The 20,086-nt window shown below is 43.3% G+C and overlaps 1 protein-coding gene across 2 annotated transcripts in view; it reads right to left on the bottom strand.

Annotated features, from left to right (window-relative positions):
- Nucleotides 1-969: 969 nt before the first annotated feature.
- The window catches only part of AASS (aminoadipate-semialdehyde synthase), a 46,691-nt gene continuing 27,574 nt past the window's right edge, over nt 970-20,086 (bottom strand). For both annotated transcript variants that reach the window (XM_035127117.3, XM_088652212.1), the window contains 10 exons: nt 19,949-20,078; nt 19,104-19,214; nt 18,109-18,217; nt 15,304-15,444; nt 12,924-13,091; nt 10,297-10,392; nt 9,455-9,570; nt 8,472-8,560; nt 6,962-7,138; nt 970-4,716 (listed from right to left, as the gene is read on the bottom strand). In XM_035127117.3, coding sequence (XP_034983008.1) covers nt 4,598-4,716; nt 6,962-7,138; nt 8,472-8,560; nt 9,455-9,570; nt 10,297-10,392; nt 12,924-13,091; nt 15,304-15,444; nt 18,109-18,217; nt 19,104-19,214; nt 19,949-20,078 — 1,256 coding nt within the window. In that variant the 3' untranslated portion in view covers nt 970-4,597. The remainder of the gene's footprint in view (nt 4,717-6,961; nt 7,139-8,471; nt 8,561-9,454; nt 9,571-10,296; nt 10,393-12,923; nt 13,092-15,303; nt 15,445-18,108; nt 18,218-19,103; nt 19,215-19,948; nt 20,079-20,086) is intronic.

Raw genomic sequence — 20,086 nt, 5'->3', positions numbered from 1 at the left:
GACTACTAGCAGAATAACAAATCTAGCCATTGAAAGGAGACTCACATTTTCACACACACACACACACACACACACACGTGTGCTTTTCTACAATAAAACAACCTTCATCCCTAAACTACATTTTTTCCACACATGCTAGCTAAACAAATTTCATTTACCCAAGAAGCTTAAAAACAAAATCCCAAAGTTATTCGCTACCTCACTAACCTTAATGTGCACAGCTCAAAACAATCAACAAAGGTAGAACAGACAATATTCACACACCAACAGCATGTAAGGCCAGAGTTGCCAACCCATGGCACCCACAAAGGCTTACCAGTGCCCTGAGCAGGTGCCAAAGATTCTGAGCTTTCATTTTTTAAAAATAGTAAGTCTCTAGCCCAGGCATAGGCAAACTCCGGCCCTCCAGATGTTTGGGACTACAACTCCCATCATCCCTAGCTAACAGGACCACTGGTCAGGGATGATGGGAATTGTAGTCCCAAACATCTGGAGGGCCGGAGTTTGCCTATGCCTGCTCTAGCCCTTCTAAGAAAGCTATGGTACAACCTTCAAAGCAATTTCTGTGAAATGAGTTTGGTGTTACCACCTTGTAAAGTTTTCTTGGTCCTGAGAAGTGCTCTAATAGACAGCAGCAACATCAGTGTGAGTGAAATTGATATTGTGTGATCGCTGCAATAGGAAGAGCAGAACTTGGCTAACTTCCCATGGTAAACAGATTGTCGGGGTGACTCTCTAACTTTGTGTTATTCCACCACCACCCACTATAGCATCTATTTTGTCACTGGGCCCCCCGGTACTCTCTCAGAATTTGAAATGTGTGCATTTCAAATAAGTTCCTGGCCCCTGCGAAACCTCTAGAAGGTCCTGCAGCTGGCTTACACATACAGAACTGCAAATGCACCCTGAAAATGAAACGTATCTTACACTCACACAGCTTTGATCCACGTGAAAGGAGGCAAGTATAAATGAAAGTCAAAAGTCTTTAATTGAGAATGGCATCGTAGAAGCAGCATGGGATTTACCCAAACCCAACACAGCACATAAAAATACACTTTGCCCTCGGTAAGAAAAGGACCCCAAAAAGTATATTGAAAAGAAAAGCACACACAAAACTTTTTCCATGATCCAGGCTCTAAGTGATGCGATTTCATTTGTCCCTTTCCAGAGCTGCAAACAGAGTATTAAAAGTCATATAAAAGGAGTATCCATGAAAAGAAATTTCATGGAGTTGGACGAGCGGTGAGAAGAGGACATGCATTGGGTTTTAAATTCTAAAATAAAAGTAATAAACAGCCTATTAGAACTGAAAAGCTGCCCAATTACTACCCCCCCCCCAAACGGAAGGTATGCTTCCATGCCAAGGGAGGTGGGGCTTTTTGTGCCCCACACTGAGGGAGAAAGCGAGAACCCCAAAGGTAGTAAGCCAGACTATGGCAAGAAGGCTGAAAAGGACACCCAACCTGCACGGGGTTTGTATGTTCCCTTGGCACTGGAAATGTGGTATTTCACAGAGCAAACTGAAAAGAAGCCATCTTCCCCTTAGTCAACCCTCCAAGCTATTTATGAGGGTTGAATCCAGCCAGTAGCTGAGCTGGTCTGGTATACAAACTCCACCACAGCAGTTGGACTGGGTGAGCACTAAAACGAGTTGAACTTACTTCTTCCTCACGTTTCTTGCAGCACATTACTGTACGCAGACATATTCCGCAAGAAGACAGGTAGATGGTTTAAGTTAATACCTTCTTGGTTGCTCTCGAACAAACCTTTCTTTACCGTAAGGAAGTTAGAGGATTGTGAGGCATAACTTGCCCTTCATTCAAACATGTAGAAAGAGGTTTCTAGGCTGGCAGCCCCCTGATTTGAACACAGAACATGTATAAGTCAGAATTGAAATGAAACAGTTTCATTGTTCTCCTAGTAAATCATTTTCACTCTACCACTTTCCTACGGCTTCTTCTCCGTGACAACTACATTCCTTCAACGACGTTTATTTCAGTTCCTCGGTTCATTTCCTCGGTTCATTTTGTCCAAAAGAAACAGGAGTTTTACAAAAAAACTAGAGCTCCATCTACATTTTCAACTCGTTACTCAAGAGATCGTGCCAGAGGTGACAATTATTTTTCGGCAATTCACCCTCAAGAGAGATGTCTGACAAATCCAGAGTACCGGAGGCAAACAGAAGGAAAATCTTTTTAGCAAGTTAGTTTCAACTTGAAAATGAAGCAATAGCATGGCTCACATGCAATGGCAAACTGCAATAATTTGAAGACAAGCCATAAGGAGTCTTGGGCTCCCATGCTCCCCCAACCTACACTTTAGTTTTTACATCTGAACCCTGAACTGTGTTTTATCTTAATCATAGTTGGTGAAAATAAGGCCGCTTCAAGAACTATAGCTTGACTAAGCATGGCTCAGACTAAGCGGTCAATCTAGGTCTGGGCAACATGGAAAGCTGCAGATATAGTCTAAGTCTGCATCAGAAAGTAAAGTTTCCAAACTCTCCTTCAGGACTGCATTGCAGGAAAGAGAATGGAGCATGCAAACCCAAGACTCGCTGTGGCTCATACTTGTAGTGCTAACCCATAACCCATAAGCTTAGCATTACATGCAAAGACAACCACGGAGTTTCAGAAGCCAAATTCCATATGATAACCAGGTCATGCGTTGCACTCCATGCATCCCCGATGCTTACAATGGAAACATACCAAAGCAGTTGACCTTATTTTTTCCAGGAAGAAAATGACCTTTGATTCATTTCTTGAGGCAAAGACATGGGATGCCTCACTGTATCTGGAATGTCTCCATTTAAAACTACTAGATATGTGTGATATAAGGCAGAGGAAATGGTCATATTTAACAAGCCCAGTATGCCGAATTGTCCTATTATTGTTTTGGGTGAGGTTGATTGGGAAGGCAACTGCAGAACAAGAACACTTGGACATTTCTCTCAAAAGGAAAGTGCATACAGTACAAAAACTGCATCTAAAATATTGTTGTTCCTCACAAGCATGAGGCAAGTAAAGTTGTTGGAGGCACAACGTAACAGCTTAACAGAATATATAATATACAGAAACTAAAAGCCTGTAGCAAGCATACACTCTTTCCATATCTTTGAACACCTTTGGGTATTAACCAGGAGACTGAAGCATGGTTTCAAACAATATAAAATTTGGCACATGTGAAACTGTTTGACGTAAGGTACAGAGAGTGCTATTTTCCAAGCTCTCACGTCAAATACGTTACTGAAATGTTTTAAACAATCATGTTTTTTCCCCAATACATACAAAAATACTGTTGACATGATTTTCTAAGCACTGTAGTGCAAAATAAAACGTGTTTCCTGTTTTGATTATGATATAAGCCCTCTTCAGGTGTCACAATCAGGTTAAAGTAAACACATAGGCCACATAGGCTAGCTCCACCCTCGCTGTCCTTTTACTTGTCACCTTCTAGTTTGTGGAAGGTGAAGGTCTGAAGCAAATTTGTGAAGGCGCCTCAAATTTTAGAAACCTGCAAAGTTAAGAGGCCGCAGAAGTGATTCTCCTCCTGCCCCCCTTTACTTTAACCTAACTGGAATGCCTGATGAGGATATGAGAGAGAGAGAGAGAGAGAGAGAGAGAGAGAGAGAGAGAGAGAGAGAGAGAGAGAGAGAGAGAGAGAGAGAGAAAGAGAGAGCATGCGCAACTCCCATGGCTATGTCTGCCATGAAAGGATTTTTAGACCTTTGGTCTATGTGACCCTTTATCTTCTGCCTGGAAAAAGGTCTTCAGTCCTAGGCACAGGTCTTTCTTGTCCTTTCTGCCAAAGACCCTTTTACGTGGAGATGCCATGGCCTCTGCAAACCTCATGATGTAGGGCACAGGTGCATGTGGTTCCATGGCCATCAGGCAAGTAGAAACTCTTGAGGTGCATATTTGCGGGAGGGCTGCCCCATATACATTCTGAGAAGGCCAAGGACACAATAAAATGACTGCTATGCTATTCTGTGGGAAACAACACCTCCTGGACTTTAAACAGAAGCTCTTCTTAGTATGTCTCAGGACCTTAGGCCGACTACACATATGATGAATAGAATGGGGAAAGCAACAAATATTACAATTTTCTTCTTGTCACATATTCGGGGTCAATGTTCCGTTTAAAAATGAAGCCTTGAACTCACTACATTCAGCAATGTTGCAGCATTTAGGATACGAGTAAAACGTTTTGGCATCGTTTGAAGAGCCCTGCGCTCCTCTGCTATGACTGGACACCTGTTCTCCACCTGAAAGTTTTACAAATCACCCTTGCAGGGCAGCCTGCTCAGAAGTAAGCCAAACTGAATTACATGGGATTTGCTTCCAGGTCCAGAGTGCATTGAATCCCAGTCGGTAAAAAAAGGTACACAGCACAACTCACCCGTAATTTCTCTTGTCGAAGTTTCACTAAAACAGACTGGCACTGCACACAAGAGAATTGTACTGCTATTCAGTTCAATGGGCTCTAGATAGGGAAGACTCCTGGGGGAATTGTGCCTATGGACAACTATTTTTAGGCTTCAAAATGTGCGTGCAAAACTATAGGCTGGAAAAAAAGGAGGATAGAAAAAGAGTCTCCTTTATTGTTTGATAACGCTCTGGGTACTGTAGGTAATTCCTTCAGCTCGAACACGTTCAAGTATTGGTCCATAAATATTCTTGGTTAATGGGATGACCATGCCTTTGGTGTCAATTTCTCCTGGAATATAAAGAGAAAAATGTCACTGTTATTATTAATTAAATTTGTATACCACCCGTCATCTGAAGATCGCAGGGCAATTCGCAACCTAAAACTTCAAAATACGCAATGAAACAAAAGCAGAAGCAAAACAAACCAATAACCTCCTTCCACAGATACATTTAAAAGGCCAGGGTATGTTAATCAGCCTGGTTGAAGAGAAACATTTTCACCAGGCGCCTAAAGCTATGTAATAAAGGCACCAGGCAAGCCTCCTTGAGGAGAGCATTCCACAAATGGGGGAGCCAACCCAGAAAAGGCCGTTCTTGTGTTGCCACCCTCCAGACCTCTTGTATTTCATAGAATCATAGAATCATAGAGTTGGAAGAGACCACAAGGGCCATCCAGTCCAACCCCCTGCCAAGCAGGAAACACCATCAAAGCATTCTTGACATATGGCTGTCAAGCCTCTGCTTAAAGACCTCCAAAGAAGGAGACTCCACCACACTTCTTGGCAGCAAATTCCACTGCCGAACAGCTCTTACTGTCAGGAAGTTCTTCCTAATGTTTAGGTGGAATCTTCTTTCTTGTAGTTTGAATCCATTGCTCCGTGTCCGCTTCTCTGGAGCAGCAGAAAACAATCTTTCTCCCTCCTCCATATGACATCCTTTTATATATTTGAACATGGCTATCATATCACCACTTAACCTTCTCTTCTCCAGCTCCCTAAGCCGTTCCTCATAAGGTATTGTTTCCAGGCCTTTGACCATTTTGGTTGCCCTCCTCTGGACACGTTCCAGCTTATTTGATTAACTCTTCTTTAAAGGAGATATAGAGGAAAAAAGCAACCTGTACGGCAATTATTTGAAAACATTACAGTGCAATCCTAACCACGTTTTCTTAGAAGTATGTCCTATTTAATTCATCTGAAGGTAGCCCTGTTTTGGGAGGCTTTTAATGTTTAATAGATTATTTTATTTTTTTCTGTTGGAAGCCGCCCAGAGTGGCTGGGGAAACCCAGCCAGATGGGCAGGGTATATTATTATTATTATTATTATTATTATTATTATTATTACGGGGGCCGGGTAAGTGGGGTGACATGGATTGCAGCCTCACTAAAACAAAGCCCTGAAACTCTGCTCGGAGTGGAACAGCGAAATTACGTGCGCTTATAGCAGCCTTCCCCAACATGGGGTGCTTCAAAGGTTGTTGGACTCCAACTCATGTCAGCACATCCAAGAGACAGGGATAACTGGAGATGTAGTCCAACAGCATCTGAAAGGGTTCAGTTGGGGAAAACTGGGCACAAGAGATCTACCAATTCTTAAAACAAACCAGTTCCTCTTTCACTTACAGTTTACAGCTGCAGGCCAAGGGGACCCTGCGCAAAATCTGGTGAGGTCCCTCCTCTTTGGCAGGCAGCAAAACTCTGAGCAAAGCTACAAGGCGTTCCAGATGGCAGAGTCTACCTACGCTTTATATTATTAATTATTGCAATTAACCGCTTTCCTCATATAGATGGCCCCAAACACCTTACAACAGGCATCCCCAAACTTCGGCCCTCCAGATGTTTTGGCCTACAACTCCCATGATCCCTAGGAAACAGGACCAGTGTTCGGGGAAGATGGGAATTGTAGCCTCAAAACATCTGGAGGGCCGAAGTTTGGGGGTGCCTGCCTTACAAAAACAGTATGAACGCTAAAATTAATTATAACAAACACACTTCTCTACAGAGTGCCAAGGGGTGTGGGGGTCCGGGACATAAAACAACATTGGGTACTGCTGGGTGCTGGGACCCTGAAATTGGTCCACGTATGTGACATGATGGCTCACATAGGTGATAAGATACTTAGCACACAAAACTGTGGCGAATGTGAGGACAACAATGAACTGCATGACCACAGAATCACTTAAGACTTATAATTCACACTTACAAATGAGCAGTGGGGTGTTTGGTGTTTTTTTTGGGGGGGGGGATAAAAAAAGTGCTGGAAGTCTTATCTATCTCAATTTTGCTAGCACAAATTGGCTGCCATGGGGAGCAAAATAGCAGAGGTGCCAGTAGTCCATACTGGTGAGTGTTGTCATGTACAAACACACACCAAAAAAGCCCCACAAGTGATTATTAATATGGATATTAATAATAACAATGCAGCCTTTTAAGAATTATTTCAATACCCATTGCCTAAAACAACACCTGCACATTTGAATATTGCTTAAAAGAACTACACATCCCAGGTGCACCACACAACTTAGAAAGACGTACCATCTAGAACCATCTTTGCTGCGATAGCAGTCGGGTACCCTACGGTTTTAGCCATTGCAGAATATCCTTTATCGTCTCCATACACCACAAGATTGACATATTTGTCTTCCAAATGACCGGATGGGTGTTTGAGTCCTATTTCATTCCTCATGACTATCATATCGCGCTCTCCGGGACCTAAGGGAAGGACAGAAATATGCTGCTTTTTCCATGCTGCTTTTTTGCTAGACTAGGAAAAATATGGCTCAGAAGAATAGAATAGAATAGAATAGAATAGAATAGAATAGAATAGAATAGAATAGAATAGAATAGAAATGCTATATCTCTCTTAATCTGGCCCTTCTTAATCTGGCCCTTCTAAGCAACTTCAGCCATGAACAAATGCTGTGTTGCTTGACTATGCATTCAACAATGATATTTTGTGCCCAAAACAATTGCTGTTGTGAAAATTAAGTCATAATTTAATTATTATTAACTTTGTTAAGTATAAACAAAATAATAAAAAATCCTTCAGTAGCATCAGTAGCACCTTAAAGACCAACTAAGTTTTTATTTTGGTATGAGCTTTCGTGTGCATGCACACTTCATCAGATAATGCTTTTTCCATGTCAGAAAAGATGAACAAGCTGTAGCTTTAACAGTGAACTGCACGACACCCAAGTAAAACTCGGTGTGTGAAAGATCCCACACCCCTGTTCTCCCAGCTCTGCTTTTGATTGCAAAGGAAATTGATCTTTCTGCCTCACAAATGTAGAACGTTGCAGTATGTAACGTAACTGATGTAGACATCTCCAATAGTATCTGGTTGTGGCCAACCAGAAATAAAATATAAAAATAAATGGGATGGGGTTGGGGAGCTAAATAGTCTTGACTGAAGGAAGAAAATGAAGTTGCTCGTTTTAGTATTCTAGCCTTGACATGCTAAAAGTGGTTGAGACCAGCCCTTAGCAATTGGGGGGGGGGAGCAACATAATTTGTTTAGCTTCCTGCACAAGGTGGAGAGATCAATCCAAAAATATAGCCAGATTGATATTATATAATAATATTAGTATATATATTATTTATTATCATTATTTATTAGATTTGTATACCTGTAGATCTCAGGGGAATTCACATAAAATTGTGCAATATAAACAACACAAAAGACATAATAAAAATAGATATAGAAACAAACCCAACCACCTTCCCCCTTCCACAAACACATTTAAAAGGGCACTGGATGTCAATCAGTCAAAGACCCAGTAAAAAAAGGGGTTTAATGAAGGCGCCAGGCCAACTTCCCTGGGGAGAGCATTCCACAGATGGGGAGCCACTGCAGAGAAGGCCCCGTACTCATGTTGCCACCCTCCGGACCTCTCGAGGAGGAGGCACACAAAGAAGGGCCTCAGAAGATGATCTCAGGATTCGGGTAAGTTCATATGGAGAGAGGCAGTCCTCGAAGTATTGCAGTCCTGCGCTATTTAAGGCTTTATAGGTCAAAACCAGCATGAGCAGAGAGTGTTTCACATACCATAGGATAGCTTGGCCTCCATGTGTTTCGCTAGTGCACCAACTATCGTTTCTGCTATTGGAACGGGCTCATCTCCAAGTAACCCCAGCCTGAAAGAGCGAGGACAAGGCACTATTTGTCAGAAAAAGCCCAGGACCTTCCCCCCAAAAAACTGAGAGTCGTGGCTCGAGCCCATGATTGCAAAGCAAGAAGAATGGGATGCCACGACTACGCAATTTGGGTCAAGCAACCGGTGTGTCAGGAGAAAGCAAAGCAGATGCAAAGATCCTCCTCGCATCTTAATTGGCATCCTTATTACAATGCCGTGCCCTGGGGCTACACCTCCAGTGTTGCCATGCAAAACCAAACTTCTGCAACCATCTTGCATTTTCCTCTTCAGTTTTTACTTACGTTCTATCAAGATATATGCAGAGAGCAGAGAAGGTTAAAGTACACCCGATTATGTCACAGTCATTATTTTGATTGCCAATACTCCTTTATTGGATTTGCTTGTTTTATAATCTTATTCTACTGTTATGCATTTGTGGCCTTACAGCCAAAATGAAGCATGCAAATGAAGAACAATATCACATAACAACATCATCAAGCCAGCGGCCTGCATGCAAATTGAGCTGCTGAACATTGCAGTTTGAAGCCGAATGTTTCAATTTGAAGCATGCTTTTAAGAAATGGGAATTGGCAGGCTACCCTTAGTCATTTTAACTAGTCTCGTGTGCCTGGATGATAGAGAGCAGGCCTGGCCCAAGTCATTTTGGCACCTAAGGCCAACCACAAAATGGCACTCACCTCCCTACAAGGGAAGGAGGAGGTGAGTAAAGATCTACATCAGAAACAAGTGGGGGAATGAAGATCTACAACGGGATCTGCTGCCCCTGTGGATCTATGCTGCCTCACCTTATCTCATGAGTGGGCTGGCCTTGCTAGAGAGGCCCTTTAAAGGGGGGGGGGGAATGTGGGGAAAGGTCAATCCCGAAATCTCCTACCATTCGACCGCATCCAGCTGCCTTGCATCCTCATTCAGTTTATTGTAGATGGCATTTCGGAGAATATCGTATTTGGCAGACGGCTTAAGTCCAAGTAGCCTGCACATAAGTTCTTTCTGGGTATATAAAAAAAATCAGTAACAGATCACCATCCGGTAGTCAGAACGTTGAAAGTACAAGCATTTGGACCTTAAGAAAACCGCAGGTGACGAGCACCATCTTTTTTTGTGCGGCAGTAGAAATGGTCTGCATTCAAAGTAGAAATGTGAAAAGGGGTGGGCTATGAGAAGGGCTTAGGGGACGCGGGTGGCGCTGTGGTCTAAACCACAGAGCCTAGGGCTTGCTGATCAGAAGGTCGGTGGTTCGAATCCCCACGACGGGGTGAGCTCCCGTTGCTCAGTCCCAGCTCCTGCCAACCTAGCAGTTCGAAAGCACGTCAAAGTGCAAGTAGATAAATAGGTACCGCTCCGGTGGGAAGGTAAATGGCATTTCCGTGCGCTGCTCTGGTTCGCCAGAAGCAGCTTATCGTCATGCTGGCCACATGACCTGGAAGCTGTATGCCTGCTCCCTCGGCCAGTAAAGCGAGATGAGCGCCGCAACCCCAGAGTCATCCACAACTGGACCCAACGGTCAGGGGTCCCTTTACCTTTTTATGAGAAGGGCAGAAGGTACACCCACTGGCTGTGCAAATAAAGCTTTGTTGTCAGGAATGGGATAGCCCACTGTTGTGTGAACACTGGATTTCAAGATAACTATAGGTGTAGATGGCAAAATACAAAGCGAATCCATTTCACACATGCCTCAGCGGCAGCCTTCTCTTGAACCATGAAAGGAACACTCACCCAGGTGATAGAAGCTGCTGTTGCGCTGAGCATAGGACACGGCTCTGAATTTATCAGTCCTAATTTCACAAAGCCTCCAATGGCTTTAGAAAAACCCTGGAAGAACAGGAGGGAGGGGTCAGAAACTGCCACAGAGCACAGGGATCAACATGCCGAACTTATATGCCACACCAGAAATCTACCAACATCCCTTCCCATTCCAGCCCTTGAGCTTTCCTTCAATATTCCTGCATCGGTATTTCGACAGAAGGCAGCAAACGACCATGCAACAAATCTGAATACGGCTTTTGCACACACAGTTCTTGTGCAACAAATGCCTTGCTGTGCTTTTCCTGCTGTTGTAAGCCACCCTGAAATTGGATAGGGTGCTATGCTAAAATAATTTAAATAAAATAAACAAGCATACATACATACAATTGTGCTGTACGGCCATGGATCAATCTAACCCAGGCATAGGCAACCTTGGCTCTCCGGATGTTTTGGAACGACAACTCCCATGATCCCCAGCTAACAGGGCCAGTGGTAAGGGATCATGGGAGTTGTCGTTCCAAAACATCTGGACAGCCAAGGTTGCCTATGGCTGATCTAACCCAAAGGTGGAGACCTTGTGCCCCTCTTTATGTTGTTGGGACGCCAACTAAAGCGTGACCAATGGTTAGGGATCTGAGGTGGATAGTGCTGCATGCATTTTGGTATTTTATGCATTGTGACTTGCAGTTATTTTTATTGACCAGTTTCGGAATTATTTATTATAACGGTTAAGAGTGAATTCGTGTTTCGTTATTGTTTGCCGATGTTTCGAGAGTTAATTTTATTGTGCGCTATTATAGTTTAATCATTATTGAATATTACTTTATTTGATACAAGTCGTTCCATTTTAAAGTTAGGTTATATTACAAGGTGCAAGATCTTGGTTGTATATTTTGTTGCTGCAAACTGCATGTAGTAAAAAAAAGGCAGAATACAAATTAAAGGTGAAATTAAAATTAAAATTAGGGCAACGAGACCAGTTCCGCTACACTGGGTTCCCAGCTGACACAGTGCATTGAGCAGGATGGAAGGCAAATTTTAGCCTCGCCACAGGGCACCATTGAATTTTGATAGAACAAAGTCCACCACCTGCAGGGATGATGGGAGTTGTCTAGAGCAGGCACCCCCAAACTGCAGCCCTCCAGATGTATCGGCCTATAACTCCTATGATCCCTAGCTATAACTCCTATAGCTATAACTCCTATGATCCCTAGTGGTTGGGGAAGATGGGAATTGTAGTCCAAAACATCTGGAGGGCCGAGGTTTGGGGATGCCTGATCTAGAGGGTTACAGATTAGCTAAACTTGATCTAACTCAGTATTTCCTCCCCGACTAGCAATTATTCTCCCAAGATCTCACGTAAATATCTCACAGAACATTTTTACAGCACAAAGATTCTTTCCATTGAACCCAGTACCTTGTGCATACAAAGGGTGAGCTATGGCTGATCAGTATATATATATATATATATATGTGTGTGTGTGTGTGTGTGTGTGTGTGTGTACAGTATATATTAATAATTTTTATTAGTTTTCAATTACAAGAATCCAATACTAGCCTCATTATAACAATGCCAAATTATAATACAATTATTAATACCAATCATTCAAATACCAAATGATATAATTTAGGTGGCCCCCTGCATGCTAGAATTGATGGTTTGATTATTTCCTTTATTTCTCCGTTCCAAAATCTTATTAATTTCAATTACATTCCAGTCAAGATAACAATCCCTTAAACAACTGCAATATTAACAACTTCCCTTTGTCTTGACACATTAAATCAGTGCTTTTTTCTTCGGGGGGGGGGGACACAGGGGTACACATTCCCCTAAACATTTTGTGAATCTTTGTCCATTTACTGTATTTATATTTCCCTAATTGAACGATAAAATGATGATTTTCTTGAGTAAAATGAGAGTACCCCTAAACATTTTTATAGAAAAAAAAAGCACCGCGTTAAATGATTTATGAAACTACAGGCGAGATCACAGTTAAGGGCATGCAGGATAATCTTCATCCGAAACTCGCACAAAGTAAAACGGATGGTCTCCACACCCTCGCATTTCTACAATATTTTATTACGTAAGCACGGCCACAAGTTAAGCTTTGCCTATCAGCCAGGGACCCAGGTGGCGCTGTGGTTAAACCACTGAGCCTAGGGCTTGCTGATCAGAAGGTCGGCGGTTCGAATCCCTGTGACGGGGTGAGCTCCCGTTGCTCGGTCCCAGCTCCCGCCAACCTAGCAGTTCGAAAGCACGTCAAAATGCAAGTAGATAAATAGGAACCGCTACAGCGGGAAGGTAAACGGCGTTTCCATGTGCTGCTCTGGTTTGCCAGAAGCGGCTTTGTCATGCTGGCCACATGACCTGGAAGCTGTACGCCGGCTCCCTCGGCCAATAATGCGAGATGAGCGCGCAACCCCAGAGTCGGTCACGACTGGACCTAATGGTCAGGGGTCCCTTTACCTTTACCTTTATCAGCCATTTACAGAAGCGTCCCTTCCCACCCCAGCTGAATTTTCTCTCAACGGATAAAAACCATAGCATACGTTCACCTGGAACCCCCCATGCTCTTCACGGTACCAAACATACTTACCCTGTATCTTAATGTTCCTCTTAAGAGAGTGTGAGCTGACTGAATGCCATAGGGTTCGGCATATTTTGTACTGTCCCTGTTTGGAAAACCTTCCAAATTTAATCCTGGGAAAAAATCCATGACAGTAACAGAATCAAGCAAAGCTCCTCCGGCTGGAATATTAATAATCTAAGGATTGTGAAAAACAATAGTCAGTACTATGTTTTATAACAGGAGTCCTCACACGCACCAAGTCCCTATTTAGAAATGTCCCGTCTCCCGTGAGATGGAAGGCTGTGGATTCCTTTCATTTCTAGGCAGGAAGATCCCAAACCAGTCCTCAACTTCCTGTTCTCCCACCACACCTCTCAGTATACTGCCTACGCAAACATAGCCTTCAGGCTCTCAACAAGAATCCATCCAAGACTATTTAGCTTTTAAGATTAACAGCATAACGTCCAGTACGTTTCCGAGCACAGTTCAAAGTGTTGGTGCTGACCTTTAAAGCCCTAAATGGCCTCGGTCCAGTATACCTGAAGGAGCGTCTCCACCCCCATCATTCTGCCCGGACACTGAGGTCCAGCACCGAGGGCCTTCTGGCAGATCCCTCATTGCGAGAAGCCAAGTTGCAGGGAACTAGGCAGAGGGCCTTCTTGGTGGTGGCACCCGCCCTGTGGAACGCCCTCCCACCAGATGTCAAAGAGAAAAACAACTACCAGATTTTTAGAAGACATCTGAAGGCAGCCCTGTTTAGGGAGGCTTTTAATGTTTAATAGATTGTTTTATTTCATTTTTCTGTTGGAAGCCACCCAGAGTGGCTGGGGAAACCCAGCCAGATGGGCGGGGTATAAATAAATCATTATCATTATCATTATTCAGTTTAGCAAACCAGTTCCTTGCAATAAAAAATTCTCAGTTCTGGTCCATCCTAAATCGGAATGGTTATAAACTTTGATCCTAAACATTCAAAAATGCAAATGTCACATGGAATTGCAACATCACTGAAAGTCACAGGAATAAATTGTGTTAAGATTATGAGATTTAAGTGAATCTAGGGTATGCGTAGGCTCCAGCTCTTGCCTGGTTCAAGCAGCTAATAGACATCTCTCATATTACAACTCTGCAAACTCATGTTAAGGCTTTGGAGACACAGAGATATTTATGCGCAGAGCTATTTAGACACCAATGGTATCTCGTAAAATTTCAGGAGTGATTTTAAAGTCATCTGATTGGGCTACTTCAGGCTGTAAACTAAAACAATCCCATCTGACAGCAAAGTTTATGCTTGGGATTGTATGGTGAGTAAACCCGGGAAATAATCAGAGTCCGCGGTAACAGCTCACAGCTACAGAATCTCACAAACAATGACCCCTAAATAAATGCAGATATGCATTTTAAATGAGAGGATCTACATGGAGTTGTCATAGAAAACAAGAAGCTTGACAGTGTTTTTTTTTTTAAAATAAGAGACAGGCACTCTTCTACTAATCTTACTCAGAAAAATAAAATAGAAGAACATGAATCCAGAGGTGCTTCTGCACATTTTGAACTCCAGTAGAACTGGTTGAAACAGATCACTACACCAGGAGCAGAATAGCTGTATGGGCAATGATACAAGCCACAACAATCCCTGGAGCTTTGGCCTAGTTTACTTGGCCTGAGCTAACCTGGCACTCAGAATTATAGCCTCAGATCTTCCAAGTGTCCCTATTCTCCAGGGACATCCCTGATTTACAGAAGCCGCCCCGGTTTCTGATTTGATCCTGGAATGTCCCACTTTTCCTAAGGATGTCCCAATTTCCATTGGAGAAATGTTGGAGGGTATGGAGTTATCCGACCCCCAAGCCATCTGAAGGCAATCCTGTATGGGGAAGTGTTCTTTTTTTAATGTTTTTAACATTTTTATGTATGTTGGAAGCTGCCCAGAGTGGCTGGGGCAACCCAGTCAGATGTGTGGGGTATAAATAGTAAAATTATCATTAAGGAATGGGACGTCCCTATTTTCATTGGAGAAATGTTGGAGGGTATGTAGCCTAAAACAGGGTGGGCAGAAGGTAGGCTAGGATCTACTGGCAGATCTCTGGGGGCCTAACAGTAGATTGGCAAAGACTTCGACTCCCAATTGTTTAATAAAAAATTATTTTACAAATAGATTAGGTTGCTAAAATGAAAGCTTGGGGGGGATTGTGTTTTTGTGTGTGGCAGGACTGTAAGAATGATTACTACTCAAAAAACAAATCCCAGGGCTACGACTGCACTCGGAGGCACCCTATGCCTTAATTCTAAGCACGGTACACTCAGTCAAGGAGAAAAGACAGGAAAATAACTCATTAATTATTATTCTTAGACATCGTGATTTCCCATCTTTGCATTTTTAGCAGGTATTTGCAGACAACTTCACCTCTCCATTTTTTAAATACGTGGCAGGTTGAACTGTGTTGAGCAGGACTCCCTGTGGACTCCAGCTGAATTTATATCTCAAGGGGTTGCCAGAATGTTCCGGAGCGGGCAGGCCACCACAGAAGGACGTGTAAGACACCACCTGCAGATGAAGAAAAGCAGTTGCCTCCAGTTAAACACTATCTGTCCAAAAGCTCCACGGCTTTATTCTGCATTGCTGAGGCTGCAATTCCATACCCACATCTTCATTTAGCAGTATCCACACTTTGTTTACGAAATGACCTACTTGAGGCAACAAAACAGACGACAACATGCTAGTTACTGGAGCAGGCCAAAGATGGATACAAGTCCACCCCGTGGTCATAACATTCTCCAACATCCCAGTTGCCCCCTAGTCTGGAAGCAGACAGATGCTCATCCCCCACAGACCCAACACAACTGGAGGGACGGGGACGGGACACAGTCATCTTTCCCCTGAACTAATGTACCTAGAACATGGGGCTCATGTACCAAGAAGTAAGCCTTGCAGAACTCATGGGGGCTTCCATATGAGAGGACTTCACTGTATGTCTTCGGCTGCCATCTTCACTGTGAATTTTCAGGCACATATTGAAAACATCATACTGACAAGCAGGGCTTTTCTGCGTCCGGAACTCGCCGGAACTAAGTTCTGGCACCTCTCAGGCAAGCGCCATTTTAGGAGAACCTGGGAGCTGCTCATGGTGAGTTCTGGTAACTCTTTCTAGAAAAATAGCGCTGCTGACAGCTCGATTCAGTTATCATGGGTTGCCATATTTCAAAAAGTAAAAACCAGGACACCCCAAAAGTTGTTGAGCTTCCAAAATTATTGGAACTTTTTTTTTACAAAACCACCAAAAAAACTCGTGATTTTTCGATTGACTTGTCTAAGATCCAGGACAAAGCACCACCTTTCGGAAAAATCCTCCCCCCCCCCCCGGGCAGTCAATTCCGCCTTTGAAATCCCAGGAAAATCTGGACATATGGCAGCCCTAACTCATTTTAATCTTTTCTCCTTTACTTTGCCAAACCTTTATTAGGCACTACAAGTACAGGCCATCCTAAAACATCCATATATAACATTTAAAAATCTATGCAAATAAACCACCATGTAAAAATATGTTATAACGAGGATTGCCACTGGAGTTTCTTCCCACTATATAGTACCATTCACCACTCTAAGAGATAAAAACTCATATTTTCAAGATGAGTCAGTCATCTTTATTTACAATGTTTCAGAGTATCATTATACAGTGGTATCTCGGTTTTCGAATGCAATCTGTTCCGGAAGACCGTTCAAGTTCCAAAACTTTCAAAAACCGAGGCGCAAACGGTGGTCTGCAAGTTTAATAGAGAAAATTGAGAAAAATAACATATACACCAGTGGGAGCCGTTCGACTTCTGAGGCGTGTTTGAAAATGGGAGCATTTACTTCCGGGTTTACGGCGTTCGAAAACCGAAACGTTCGTCAACGGAGACGTTAGAAAACGGAGGTACCACTGTATATTGTTGTTCGCCATCTTGTTATGAGTGAGAGGCATATAAATATTTTTATCAATAAAGTACGTTCCATTTATTTTGCCATTAGTGTGTGGACCCTCAGGTCCAGGCCTCTAGGCCCCTATCTCTGGAACTTTCCCCAGGTCGTGCCCCTCAGTTGGTCCTGCTTCACACCCCGAGTGTTGTCCCTGACTGGATTGAGTCCTTGAACTCTGATCTTGCCTCTTGCTGGTCTGGATAGATGACACCGAGGGGTTTGCAAGACAGTGTGTTTGTGGAAAATAGCCAACTGTACAGAACACTTGCCTCTGGCTCCACCCACCTGGCAAGCGGACCTCAAAAGGCTGCAGACAAGGGAACACGGCCCTCAGGATCCCCACCTCTGGCCTATAGGATTGCACCCTTAATCTTGACTTATATTAGCTGGATCCCCTGTGTGCAATCGTGTTCCTGTATGGAATTCCATATTTATTGGCCCAGAGGTGGAAAGAAGATAAAGACCCTACCAGAGAAGAATGGCAGATCAAGCTGATGCATTATGCCAGGCACCCCCAAACTGCGGCCCTCCAGATGTTTTGGCCTACAACTCCCATGATCCCTAGCTAACAGGACCAGTGGTCGGGGAAGATGGGAACTGTAGTCCAAAACATCTGGAGGGCCGAAGTTTGGGAATGCCTGCATTATGCCAACATGGCTAAAATGCCCGGAAGAATCCGAAATCAGGAAGAGCAAAATTTTAATAAGGAATGGAGAAAATTTATAGTTTATCTTAAAAACCATTGTAACCAGTTAAAATCGTGAGTAGGGTTGGAATAACACTTGTAGTTTAATGGTGAATTTTGGACACAATGGAGAGGTTATTATAAAAGATGCAGGAGGAAATGATTAACAATGGGACCCACAAAGAGGAGGAAGGAAAGTCCAGGAGATTCTTTGGAATCTTGTTTCTGTGTTGTATGTTGGATATGTGACTATAAAGTTCTAATCTGAAAAACCATTTAATTAATTTTTTTAAAAAATGGAGTTCCATATTTAAAGGAATTCAAGGGAAATAGCCTGGACTTCACTTCTATTCCACCACCCTGTCTCTGTGTGAGGCAGAAGCTGATGCTTAAGTGAAAAAGGAAGGAAATACAAAATTTTAGATTTGGAGCTGGGAAGGGCAGGAAGAAGTGGGACGTTCTAAGCCTAGTGGGCAACAGCCGATAATCCCACAACAAAGGAGGTATTATAAAATAGGACTGGTGCTGAAGAGAAGACCTCTGAATAGATTATTTATTGAGCTTACCGTAGCCCCCACTTCTTTCGCTTTATCAATACACTCCATCGCCAGCATATGATCAAGCCCAGGATCCAGACCCATTTCGCTGATAACGGTAATGCCAGCCGCCTCGACACTGAAATAAGAGGGTGTATCGTTTCAAAACAAGAATCCCGTAACAAGGCATCTTGACAGACCAAAACAACATACCCCTCCTCCAAGATTTCCAATGGGGAAATTGAGGCACCACATCGCTCTGTCAATCTGGGATGTCCCGCTTCAACTGGGACACTTGGAAAGCACTGAAACACAAATCAAGCTCACTGGTCCCCAAACAATACGAGTACAGTATAGATAGGGAACCCACATCCAGACAACTGAATCTGTGCACCCCTTTTTTAAGAGGAGAGCAAGAAGGAACGGGTCGCCCTTCTCCCATTGCTCTGCACACTTGAACAGAACTTAGAAAACATGACTGCGCCTTTCATTTGCCCCCTTTGCATCAGTAAAGTTTAAACTTAGCTGCCGTCTCTAAAGACTCTGGGGAGTCATCTACACAGCTGCCAATAAAACATTTTAAATATGTTGTAAAGTGCAATATACAAATGTGATGCTAGATGGCGACAGTGAGCTATGACAAATTCAATGTATTTTTCAAAACATTTCTTTAAAGCATTTTTATATGTGTGCAGGTGCCACCTGTTAACTATATCATGAGTTCTGAGCCTCCAGTGGACTGTAAAAAGGGAACTTTGAGGAAGCCCTAAAGCTATGATCAATAGTTACTGAAAGTGGTTCCATGTGCAAGCAGTGGTACTTGCCACAGTAACACTATTTTCACAATGCATGTTCCAGCATCGAGTTAAGAGATGTGCGTGAAAGATCTGGCTGGGTTTTCCCAGCCATTCTGGGTGGCTTACACAGGACATTAAAAAATTCTAAAATGTTAGATACAGTACTTAAAAATTCCTGATACAGGGTTGCTTTCCCCCTTTGGCAGGGAGAACATAAGAAAGACTTACCTTTCCTGCAGCTCTTTCATAGCAGGTGTCAGGTAACTGGCAGTAACCATATTCACCTTGTTGTCAATGCACTTCTTAGCAACCACAGGATGGAATGCGTAAGGCAGCAAGCTAAAAAGACAAATGAGAAAGCCGGACACTAGAAAATGTGAACTTAGGGTGACCTAAGAGGCATGTTACCAACAAGGGAACCATTCCTGTGTGGCTATTCATCTCAAGGGACAATGTATGTGCAGCACAGTATGGGGAAAGGCAATTCCACGCAAAATATTAAGTCCTGGTTTTTATAATGATGCTAAAATGAAAGGGTCACCCATGAATGAGGGAGCCACAACCGATTCTGCGGTATCCTTGTCAAGCATGCAGTTGGAAGAACAGACTTCTCTCACAAATACACACTTCAGTGCATCTCTTAAAAGCGTCAACACATGAAGGAACACCCGGTACTTGCATTTTGGGCTTTTCCACAAAAGAATCCTCTAGCCTGGAGTTCAGTACCATCACTACCAGGCAAAATCATCAAGAGCTAACCTGGCCCATTGCACCCACACCATGGGGAATCGCTGAAGCACCTACCCCATGGGTAGGCAACCTAAGGCCCGGGGGGCCAGATCCAGCCCAATTGCCCTCTAAATCCGGCCTGCGGACAGTCCAGGAATCAGTGTGTAGTAGAATGTGTGCTTTTATTTAAAATGCATCTCTGGGTTATATGTGGGGCATAGGAATTCATTCATTGTTTTTTTCCAAAATATAGTCCGCCCCCCCCCCACAAGGTCTGAGGGACAGCCCCCTGCTGAAAAGGTTTGCTGACCCCTGATCTACACGATCACCAGAACCACACTGACCTGATAACAAGGTTGTGCTTCTTCACCATGGCCTCTAACCTCTTCTCGTCTTCGGTGACATCCACGACGACAGGAACAACATTGCTGTACTTCTTAGCCAGCTGCTCAAGTTGCTTCTTCATGACAGAGGCTGTCGTA

This window comes from Zootoca vivipara, chromosome 9 (assembly GCF_965207765.1).
Source record: "Zootoca vivipara chromosome 9, rZooViv2.hap1.1, whole genome shotgun sequence".
Taxonomy (NCBI): Eukaryota; Metazoa; Chordata; class Lepidosauria; order Squamata; family Lacertidae; genus Zootoca; species Zootoca vivipara.
This window is presented reverse-complemented; position numbering and strand designations above follow the sequence as displayed.